Source organism: Petromyzon marinus, chromosome 7, assembly GCF_048934315.1.
Source record: "Petromyzon marinus isolate PM22_M1 ecotype Great Lakes invasive population chromosome 7, UKy_Petmar_22M1.pri1.0, whole genome shotgun sequence".
NCBI lineage: Eukaryota > Metazoa > Chordata > Hyperoartia > Petromyzontiformes > Petromyzontidae > Petromyzon > Petromyzon marinus.
The window spans coordinates 17082306-17094431 of NC_133673.1; the positions used below are offsets into that span (position 1 = coordinate 17082306).

The following is a 12126-nucleotide window of genomic DNA, read 5'->3' on the forward strand; positions in this document are numbered from 1 at the left end:
GTGCCACGGAGAAGGGCCATTCTCTCTATTTCCCTTTCAAGACCATGGTGTCATTGACGATCAGAGTCATTGTTGGGCGCGTGTTTTCCCATCCACGTCACAGCGGGTGACACGCATTGATTGACATGTTTTCTCTGTTTCACCGTAAGACGTAAGGCGTGCAATGAGTTCACGTCATGCCGCTGTTGCCACGAGATGCCGCTATATATGCTACGACAGAAAATAATGGTTTCATGAATGAATGTTGAACTTCGGTCGCACCGTACGTAGCCAACCGTTCTAATGAGTGAATGTGATTGCGAACCTGAAGTTGGGCTATGCTAGACACCCTCACTCTAGACACCCTCACTCTAGACACCCTCCCTCTCGATACCCTCACTCTAGACACCCTCAGCCTAGACACCCTCACTATAGACACCCTCACTCTAGACACCCTCACCCTAGACACCCTCACCCTAGACACCCTCACCCTAGACACCCTCACTCTAGACACCCTCACCCTAGACACCCTCACTCTAGACACCCTCACTCTAGACACCCTAACCTTAGACACCCTCACTCTAGACACTCTCACCCTGGACACCCTCACTCTAGACACCTTTACTCTAGACACCCTCACTCTAGACACCCTCACTCTAGACACCCTCACCCTAGACACCTTCACTCTAGACACCCTCACCCTAGACACCCTCACTCTAGACACCCTCACTCTAGACACCCTCACCTTAGACACCCTCACTCTAGACACTCTCACCCTAGACACCCTCACCCTAGACACCTTCACTCTAGACACCTTCACTCTAGACACCCTCACTCTAGACACCCTCACCCTAGACACCCTCACTCTAGACACCCTCACTCTAGACACCCTCACTCTAGACACCCTCACTCTAGACACCCTCACCCTAGACACCCTCACTCTAGACACCCTTACTCTAGATACCCTAACCCTATACACCCTCACTCTAGACACCCTCACCCTAGACACCCTCACCCTAGACACCCTCACTCTAGACACCTTCACTCTAGACACCCTCACCCTAGACACCCTCACCCTAGACACCCTCACCCTAGACACCCTCACTCTAGACACCCTCACTCTAGACACCTTCACTCTAGACACCCTCACCCTAGACACCCTCACCCTAGACACCCTCACTCTAGACACCCTCACTCTAGACACCCTCACCCTAGACACCCTCACTCTAGACACCCTCACCCTAGACACCCTCACTCTAGACACCTTCACTCTAGACACCCTCACCCTAGACACCCTCACCCTAGACACCCTCACTCTAGACACCCTCACTCTAGACACCCTCACCCTAGACACCCCCACTCTAGACACCCTCACTCTAGACACCCTCACCCTAGACACCCTCACTCTAGACACCCTCACTCTAGACACCCTCACTCTAGACACCTTCACTCTAGACACCCTCACTCTAGACACCCTCACTCTAGACACCCTCACCCTAGACACCCTCACTCTAGACACCTTCACTCTAGACACCCTCACCCTAGACACCCTCACCCTAGACACCCTCACTCTAGACACCCTCACTCTAGACACCCTCACCCTAGACACCCCCACTCTAGACACCCTCACTGTAGACACCCTCACCCTAGACACCCTCACTCTAGACACCCTCACCCTAGACACCCTCACCCTAGACACCTTCACTCTAGACACCCTCACTCTAGACACCCTCACCCTAGACACCCCCACTCTAGACACCCTCACTCTAGACACCCTCACTCTAGACACCTTCACTCTAGACACCCTCACCCTAGACACCCTCACCCTAGACACCCTCACCCTAGACACCCTCACCCTAGACACCCTCACCCTAGACACCCTCAGCCTAGACACCCTTACTCTAGACACCCTCACCCTAGACACCCTCACTCTAGACACCCCCACTCTAGACACCCTCACCCTAGACACCCTCACTCTAGACAACCTCACTCTAGACACCCTCACTCTAGACACCCTCACTCTAGACACCCTCACTCTAGACACCCTCACCCTAGACACCCTCACTCTAGACACCTTCACTTTAGACACCCTCACCCTAGACACCCTCACCCTAGACACCCTCACTCTAGACACCCTCACTCTAGACACCCTCACCCTAGACACCCCCACTCTAGACACCCTCACTCTAGACACCCTCACCCTAGACACCCTCACTCTAGACACCCTCACTCTAGACATCCTCACTCTAGACACCCTCACCCTAGACACCCTCACTCTAGACACCTTCACTCTAGACACCCTCACCCTAGACACCCTCACCCTAGACACCCTCACCCTAGACACCCTCACCCTAGACACCCTCACCCTAGACACCCTTAGCCTAGACACCCTCTACACACCGAATCGGGTGTCTGGGGCCCACTCCTCCACCGGAATCCCGAACCCCACAGTGCCGCAAAGTCCCCACCTGGCTACATTTATATATTTATTCATAAACAAACGTTTCGTAGCGTTTCACTTACGGTGCCTACCAGGTTCCGATTAACTCGTTCGCTGATTGGAGTAGACCCCCCAACCAACATCGTCTCCACCCCACGCCCGTGTCTCTCTCGCCCTACGTGTGCGCGCCTGTGTGTGTGTACTAGGAGCGACGCTCACAACAACGAGCGGAGCGCCAGGCTTGCAGAACGCTTCAAGTTGGCACAGTGAAGAGCGCGAGTGCACCTGCCAGTGATCTCAGTCACCCCCATCACACCTGGGTCTGGTCTGTAACCTCCCGTCAGCGGGGCTTCGATACTCCACGTTACTTGAAGCCCCGAACAAGCGCCGTGGTGAAGTCCCCGTCACTGAGTGGTGGTGGTGGTGGTTGTTTGCTTTTCTCTCCCTCGCTCTCAGTGTGGACACTCGTACAGTGGACACTCTGACCCTTCGGACATGGGGGGTTGTTTGACCATACTTCACCAGGCTGGTCAGTGCGGGCTGGTAGGCAATCATACACTAGGTCAAGTCATCCTGTCCCCCGTCACGCTACGAAGAGGCCACGCGTCAAATCAGTCACTTTAATTTCACTTCCTCTGCACAATAGAACCATCATCATAATCTAACGTTGACATAATAATCATCATCATCATCATCTCCCTCTAGAGGCACGGGGAGAGGCGAGACGCGTACAAAAATGATCGTGGCCACTGCCACAGTAACGTCTGTAAAATCTAAAGCTAACAGCAACATTCATCAACTTCACGATCACAACAACAATAACAACAACAGTGGTGGTGGTGGTGGTGGCGGTGATCACTCCGATAATTAATAAAAATTTGTGACGCGAGACTAGGAGAGGAGGAGCCGCGATCTCGTGTCGAGTCTAAAACTCTTGAGTGAAGAGTCGCCACCTCCCCACGCAGCGTATAAAACGATACACAACACAATCGGGCAGCAGCGAGTATCAAAACGGGACGGTTGGTGACCGGTCAGTATGCCACGGACGGGTGGGGAGGAGGTGTTTGGGGATGGGGGGGGCATGTCGAGTGGGGGGTGCGCGATAGTCACTAAAGTGCATCAAGGAGAGACCAATTAACTACCGTAATTAGCCAGCCCCTTCCCCACCCTGTCAATCAACCCCTCGGTGGAAGGGGGCGACTTTGTCAGCAGGCCCCCCACTTTCCCAAGACGCCCCAGCAACCCCCACCCCCCTTGCCGAGCCCCCCACTCTCTCACGCCCCCCAACTCCTTCATCCCCCCTTACCGAGCCCCCCACTCTCTCACGCCCCCGAAATCCCCCACCCCCCTTGCCGAGCCCCCCACTCTCTCACGCCCCCCAACTCCCCCACCCCCCTTGCCGAGCCCCCCACTCTCTCACGCCCCCCAACTCCCCCACCTCTCGCCCCCTTCGCCGCGACTCAAGGAGCGTGACGAGCAGCGGGGGCGGGACGCGACGAGGTGAGGGAGAAGTGAGGGTGAGGCGAGGATGGGGACACACGGAGGAGCACGTGGCTCCGCAGGGTCCCTGCAGCAGGAAAAGTGCTTTTGTTTCAACGCGAGGGCAGCCTGCCTCGTCTGACTGACTGACAGTCTGACTGACTGTCTGTCCGTCTGTCTAACCGGCTGTGTGTCTGTTTATAGACCCGCTACACCTCAATGTTGGAGCCCACTTTGGCCAGGAGTCGGTGGCCCCAAAATGTCTTAAAATGGATAGCCCCCTGATGTCTGGAGTCGGTGGTCCCCGGTGTTTGGAGTCATCATCCCCGAGGGTCAGAGTCGGCATTGCCCGTGTCTGGCGGCCCGGGGTCTCGGCGCCGCTCACACGGGCTTCACGAACTGGTAGACGAGCCTCTGGGAGATCTCCGTCTTGCGGATGATGCCCTTCTTGTAGTACTGGCGGATGGAGCGGCTCAGCTTGTCGTAGTTCATGGCGGGGCGGTTCTTCCTGATGCCCCACAGTCGAGCCACCTCCACCGAGTCCTCGATCTTGAAGATGGCTGAGAGAGCGTGGGGGAGACGGGGGGGGGGGGGGCATGATATTATGAGGAGTGATGATTGATGTTGGGGTGAGGATGGGAGAGGGGGACCCGGAGAGTGGGGCGTGGAATGGTGGAGGGGGGTGGAGACCGTTGTGTTAGAGCTAATTAACATGGTTGGATATGTCAGCATCGTGGCCCATGCTACAACCTCTCCTGGACAGAGACCTCATCTCGTTACAGGAATGCGATTTGTCGCTGTTGTTCTGCGAGTGATAAAAAAAGGTGTGGAAAATCGATGGAACGGAAAACTAAATAATAAGACGATCATGAGACCTCCTTTGCCAGTAACAAGATATAGTCATAGGTTATTACCCTTTTAGCTGGCACGTACGCCTTTTGGCGTCATCTGGTCCAACACCAGTGGAGACTAGGCTCTAAGAAAAGCCGTCTCGGGTGTGGACCAATCAAATTCAAGGACAGTGCATATCATTATCAGAGTTGTCTCTTTTCGTTTGCATTTTTTGACTGCTTGTGTTGTGGTTATTGCAAACATGATCCCTTGTATAAAGGTGTCAGTTTTTGTGCCAGCTAAAAGGGTAAAAACCTATTACAATAAGACGATCATTGTCACGATCATTGTCACGATCATTGTCACGATCATTGTCACGATCATTGTCACGATCATTGTGACGATCAGCCCTTCTGTCGGGTGAGGCTCTCCGCATGCAGCAGAGTTGGTAACGCAGCGCGCGGGCTGGTGAAGTGCGGGGCGGGGGGGGTGGGGTATGGGGGGGCAGACGAGGTTCAGATACTGCTCGCCACTGCTGTTAGCCGTGGCTGGGAATCGAACGCAGTTTGCCGGGGTTCGTGGCGCAGTACAATATCCATTGCGACATCGCCCCCTCCACCGCCAGCTGAAGATATACCCCTTGCTAAGACACAGACAAATATTTACAAGTGCTTAACGTTCTCCCCCCACCCACCCGAGAATCAATAGGCGTAAGGGGAAGTGAATGAGAAGCAGACAGATAATGTTACTCGCCGAGCCGCGTCTGATCCACACTGGAACCCAGCGAGGGCTGTGCTCTGAGAGCTGCTACATCGCGGCGTCTCGATGCGAGAACCGCGTCTCACAACGCACCCAGAGCACGTGGTCCATTGCACGGAAAGAGAGAGGCACGTGTAGGCAGAGGAGAAGACGAAAGTCTGGAGCATGGACTGGAACAGGGGAAGGGAGTCTATGGATCTCTATGTGAGTTTGTGAGTCTCTATGTGAGCTTATCTATGGGTCTCTATGTGAGTCCACCTATGGGTCTCGAAATGAGTTTATCTCTGCGTCTCTATGTGAGTATATGAGTCTCTATGTGAGTCCCCCTATGGGTCTCTATGTAAGTTTATCTATGGATCTCTATGTGAGTTTATCTCTGGGCCTCTATGTGAGTTTATCTCTGGGCCTCTATGTGAGTTTATCTCATGGCCTCTATGTGAGTTTATCTCTGGGCCTCTATGTGAGTTTATCTCTGGGCCTCTATGTGAGTTTATCTCTGAGCCTCTATGTGAGTTTATCTGTGGGCCTCTATGTGAGTTTATCTATGGGTCTCTATGTGAGTTTATCTCTGCGCCTTTATGTGAGTTTAACTCTGGGCCTCTATGTGAGTTTATCTCTTGGCCTCTATGTGAGTTTATCTCTGGGCCTCTATGTGAGTTTATCTCTGGGCCTCTATGTGAGTTTATCTCTGGGCCTCTATGTGAGTTTATCTCTGGGCCTCTATGTGAGTTTATCTCTGGGCCTCTATGTGAGTTTATCTCTGGGCCTCTATGTGAGTTTATCTCTGGGCCTCTATGTGAGTTTATCTCTGGGCCTCTATGTGAGTTTATCTCTGGGCCTCTATGTGAGTTTATCTCTGGGCCTCTATGTGAGTTTATCTCTGGGCCTCTATGTGAGTTTATCTCTGGGCCTCTATGTGAGTTTATCTCTGGGCCTCTATGTGAGTTTATCTCTGGGCCTCTATGTGAGTTTATCTCTGGGCCTCTATGTGAGTTTATCTCTGGGCCTCTATGTGAGTTTATCTATGGGTCTCTATGTGAGTTTATCTCTGGGCCTTTATGTGAGTTTATCTCTGGGCCTCTATGTGAGTTTATCTCCTGGCCTCTATGTGAGTTTATCTCTGGGCCTCTATGTGAGTTTATCTCTGGGCCTCTATGTGAGTTTATCTCTGGGCCTCTATGTGAGTTTATCTCTGGGCCTCTATGTGAGTTTATCTCTGGGCCTCTATGTGAGTTTATCTCTGGGCCTCTATGTGAGTTTATCTCTGGGCCTCTATGTGAGTTTATCTCTGGGCCTCTATGTGAGTTTATCTCTGGGCCTCTATGTGAGTTTATCTCTGGGCCTCTATGTGAGTTTATCTATGGGCCTCTATGTGAGTTTCTCTCTGGGCCTCTATGTGAGTTTATCGCTGGGCCTCTATGTGAGTTTATCGCTGGGCCTCTATGTAAGTTTATCTCTGGGCCTCTATGTGAGTTTATCTATGGGTCTCTATGTGAGTTTATCTCTGGGCCTCTATGTGAGTTTATCTCTGGGTCTCTATGTGAGTTTATCTCTGGGCCTCTGTGTGAGTTTATCTCTGGGCCTCTATGTGAGTTTATCTATGGGCCTCTATGTGAGTTTATCTCTGGGCCTCTATGTGAGTTTATCTCTGGGTCTCTATGTGAGTTTATCTCTGGGCCTCTATGTGAGTTTATCTATGGGCCTCTATGTGAGTTTATCTCTGGGCCTCTATGTGAGTTTATCTCTGGGCCTCTATGTGAGTTTATCTCTGGGCCTCTATGTGAGTTTATCTCTGGGCCTCTATCTGAGTTTATCTCTGGACCTCTATGTGAGTTTATCTCTGGGCCTCTATGTGAGTTTATCTCTGGACCTCTATGTGAGTTTATCTCTGGGCCTCTATGTGAGTTTATCTCTGGGCCTCTATGTGAGTTTATCTATGGGTCTCTATGTGAGTTTATCTCTGGGCCTTTATGTGAGTTTATCTCTGGGCCTCTATGTGAGTTTATCTCCTGGCCTCTATGTGAGTTTATCTCTGGGCCTCTATGTGAGTTTATCTTTGGGCCTCTATGTGAGTTTATCTCTGGGCCTCTATGTGAGTTTATCTCTGGGCCTCTATGTGAGTTTATCTCTGGGCCTCTATGTGAGTTTATCTCTGGGCCTCTATGTGAGTTTATCTCTGGGCCTCTATGTGAGTTTATCTCTGGGCCTCTATGTGAGTTTATCTCTGGGCCTCTATGTGAGTTTATCTCTGGGCCTCTATGTGAGTTTATTTATGGACCTCTATGTGAGTTTCTCTCTGGGCCTCTATGTGAGTTTATCTCTGGGCCTCTATGTGAGTTTATCTCTGGGCCTCTATGTAAGTTTATCTCTGGGCCTCTATGTGAGTTTATCTATGGGTCTCTATGTGAGTTTATCTCTGGGCCTCTATGTGAGTTTATCTCTGGGCCTCTATGTGAGTGTATCTATGGGTCTCTATGTGAGTTTATCTCTGGGCCTCTATGTGAGTTTATCTCTGGGTCTCTATGTGAGTTTATCTCTGGGCCTCTGTGTGAGTTTATCTCTGGGCCTCTATGTGAGTTTATCTATGGGCCTCTATGTGAGTTTCTCTCTGGGCCTCTATGTGAGTTTATCGCTGGGCCTCTATGTGAGTTTATCGCTGGGCCTCTATGTAAGTTTATCTCTGGGCCTCTATGTGAGTTTATCTATGGGTCTCTATGTGAGTTTATCTCTGGGCCTCTATGTGAGTTTATCTCTGGGTCTCTATGTGAGTTTATCTCTGGGCCTCTGTGTGAGTTTATCTCTGGGCCTCTATGTGAGTTTATCTATGGGCCTCTATGTGAGTTTATCTCTGGGCCTCTATGTGAGTTTATCTCTGGGTCTCTATGTGAGTTTATCTCTGGGCCTCTATGTGAGTTTATCTATGGGCCTCTATGTGAGTTTATCTCTGGGCCTCTATGTGAGTTTATCTCTGGGCCTCTATGTGAGTTTATCTCTGGGCCTCTATGTGAGTTTATCTCTGGGCCTCTATGTGAGTTTATCTCTGGACCTCTATGTGAGTTTATCTCTGGGCCTCTATGTGAGTTTATCTCTGGGCCTCTATGTGAGTTTATCTCTGGACCTCTATGTGAGTTTATCTCTGGGCCTCTATGTGAGTTTATCTCTGGGCCTCTATGTGAGTTTATCTCTGGGCCTCTATGTGAGTTTATCTCTGGGCCTCTATGTGAGTTTATCTATGGGTCTCTATGTGAGTTTATCTCTGGGCCTTTATGTGAGTTTATCTCTGGGCCTCTATGTGAGTTTATCTCCTGGCCTCTATGTGAGTTTATCTCTGGGCCTCTATGTGAGTTTATCTCTGGGCCTCTATGTGAGTTTATCTCTGGGCCTCTATGTGAGTTTATCTCTGGGCCTCTATGTGAGTTTATCTCTGGGCCTCTATGTGAGTTTATCTCTGGGCCTCTATGTGAGTTTATCTCTGGGCCTCTATGTGAGTTTATCTCTGGGCCTCTATGTGAGTTTATCTCTGGGCCTCTATGTGAGTTTATTTATGGACCTCTATGTGAGTTTCTCTCTGGGCCTCTATGTGAGTTTATCTCTGGGCCTCTATGTGAGTTTATCTCTGGGCCTCTATGTAAGTTTATCTCTGGGCCTCTATGTGAGTTTATCTATGGGTCTCTATGTGAGTTTATCTCTGGGCCTCTATGTGAGTTTATCTCTGGGCCTCTATGTGAGTGTATCTATGGGTCTCTATGTGAGTTTATCTCTGGGCCTCTATGTGAGTTTATCTCTGGGTCTCTATGTGAGTTTATCTCTGGGCCTCTGTGTGAGTTTATCTCTGGGCCTCTATGTGAGTTTATCTATGGGCCTCTATGTGAGTTTATCTCTGGGCCTCTATGTGAGTTTATCTCTGGGTCTCTATGTGAGTTTATCTCTGGGCCTCTATGTGAGTTTATCTATGGGCCTCTGTGAGTTTATCTCTGGGCCTCTGTGTGAGTTTATCTCTGGGCCTCTATGTGAGTTTATCTCTGGGTCTCTATGTGAGTTTATCTCTGGGCCTCTATGTGAGTTTATCTATGGGCCTCTGTGTGAGTTTATCTATGGGTCTCTATGTGAGTTTATACAATGCAACGCAATCTGTATTTAGACGGCGTCTGGTTCATGGTCTGTGATGATTGGACACGGCGAGGGGTCAGGGGTCGGCACCTTTCTCGCGGTCGATCCAACGAATGCAGTGGCTGTAGGCCTCGGGCTGCAGCAGCAGCTCCTTGAGGAACTGCCAAAGGTGAATGCTCGCTGCAACACATCAACATCATCTCTATCGTCAACATCATCACCATCATCAGCATTATCATTGCCAACACCATCATCAACATCACCATTCTCAAAAACATCACCATCATCATCACAATCATTATATTATCACCACCATTACATCATCCTCACCACCACAAAATCATTACTGCAATTACTACTCTTTGGTTCTTTCGGTAAAGTCACGTAGGTATTTTATTTTATTTTCTACCTACGTGACTTTACCGAAAGAACCAAAGAGTACAGATTCCTGCAGCCACGAAAGCTTCAAATCAAGACTACAATTATTATCATTGCCATTATCACCATCCACATCATCAACATCATTATCGCTATTATCACCCCGGTAGGTGAGTGAGTGGGGGGGTATGGGGGTGTTGTTGAGAGATGCCCACAAGTCCCCCCTCCCCCTAGACCCCCACACCCGGCAGCTGAGACTCGCGCACAGATCCCGAGCTCTCCTGCTCCCCATCTCCCCATCTCCCTATCTCCCCATCTCCCTATCTCCCAAGCTCCCTATCTCCCCAGCTCCCTATCTCCCCATCTCCCTATCTCCCAAGCTCCCTATCTCCCCAGCTCCCCATCTCCCTATCTCCCCATCTCCCTATCTCCCAAGCTCCCTAGGTCCCATCTCACTATGTCCCCATCCCCTATCTTCCCATCTCCCTATCTCCCCATTTCCCTATTTCCCCATCTCCCTAGCTCTATATCTTCCCATCTCCAAAGCTCCCCATCTCCCTAGCTCTCTATCTCCCCATCTCCTTAGCTCTCTATCTCCCCATCTCCCTAGCTCCCCATCTCCCTATCTCCCTAGCTCCCTAGCTCTCTAGGTCCCCATCTCCCCATCTCCCTATCTCGCCATCTCCCTAGCTCCCCATCTCCCTAGCTCTCTATCTTTCCATCTCCCTAGCTCTCTATCTCCCCATCTCCCCATCTCGCTAGCTCCGCATCTCCCTAGCTCTCTATCTTTCCATCTCCCTAGCTCTATCTCCCCATCTCCCTAGCTCCGCATCTCCCTATCTTTCCATCTCCCTAGCTCTCTATCTCCCCATCTCCATAACTCTCTATCTCCCCATCTCTCTATCTCCCCATCTCCCTAGCTCTCTATCTTCCCATCTCCCTAGCTCTTTATCTCCCCATCTCCATAGCTCTCTATCTCCCCAGCTCCCTAGCTCCCCATCTCCCTAGCTCTCTATCCCCCCATCTCCCTAACTCTCTATCTCCCCATCTCCCTAGCTCTCTATCTCCCCATCTGCCTAGCTCCCATCTCCCTAGCTCTCTATCTCCCCATCTCCCTAGCTCTCTATCTCCCCATCTCCCTAGCTCTCTATCTCCCTAGCTCTCTAGCTCCACATCTCCCTAGCTCTCTATCTTCCCATCTCCCCAGCTCCGCAGATCCCCATCTCCCTAGCTCCCCATCTCCCTAGCTCTCTATCTCCCCATCTCCCTAGCTCTCTATCTCCCCATCTCCCTAGCTCTCTATCTCCCTAGCTCTCTAGCTCCACATCTCCCTAGCTCTCTATCTTCCCATCTCCCAAGCTCCCCATCTCCCTAGCTCCCCATCTCCCCAGCTCCCCATCTCCCCAGCTCCGCAGATCCCCATCTCCCTAGCTCCCCATCTCCCTATTTCTCTATCTCCCTAGCTCTCTAGGTCCCCATCTCCCCAGCTCCGCAGATGCCCCCGACACTCCTCGCGGCGCCTCTCCCGTGACCACAAATCCCGCGCGCAAACACGGGGCGGGGCTGGAGGTCGAGGCTCATTTCGGGAATCCCATGAGGCTGGGGGGGGGGTCACGGTCAGCTGCTCGTGCCCCCCCCCCCCCGGTGTCGAACAGATCGCAAAGAGAAGTCAACGTCACAGTCACGGAGACCCCGGAAGTAGTCAGTTTTAAAGCAAGGGTTAAGGATTAGGGTAGAGTTATAGTAGGGTTAGGATAGGTTTGAGGTTATGGTAGTTCTAGGGTATGCAGGGTAGACGGGCATAGGGCTGGGTTGAGGGCTTCCAAGAGAGGGGAGGTCAGGGAGAGTGATTGGCTGCGAATTATTTTTCCAAAATAAAAATGTACTTTAGCGCTTGTCCCTCAATCCCCATCTCTCTCCCCGTCTCCCTCCCCATCACCCCCCCCCCCGTCTCCCTCCCCATCTCCTTCCCCCGTCTCCCTCCCCATCTCCTTCCCCCGTCTCCCTCCCCCGTCTCCCGCGCGGTCGCACCGGTGTGGTTGGGAGTGATCATCGCGGGGCTGGGCAGCGCGCGACCCAAGTCGAGGGGGGGTCCCATCCCAGGTCCCCCAGGGAAGCCGCCCTCCTCGCCTGGGCACAGAAGAGCAGGC

General features: G+C 51.6%; 1 protein-coding gene across 1 annotated transcript; it reads right to left on the minus strand.

Annotated features, from left to right (window-relative positions):
* Positions 1-3869: 3869 nt before the first annotated feature.
* On the minus strand, positions 3870-12126 carry LOC116940059 (SAM pointed domain-containing Ets transcription factor-like). The gene is made up of 3 exons (XM_032949349.2): positions 12008-12126; positions 9689-9778; positions 3870-4458 (listed from the first exon to the last, which is right to left on the minus strand). The coding sequence occupies exons 1-3, from the start codon at positions 12072-12074 to the stop codon at positions 4280-4282; spliced, it is 336 nt and encodes a 111-aa protein (XP_032805240.1). The 5' UTR covers positions 12075-12126; the 3' UTR covers positions 3870-4279.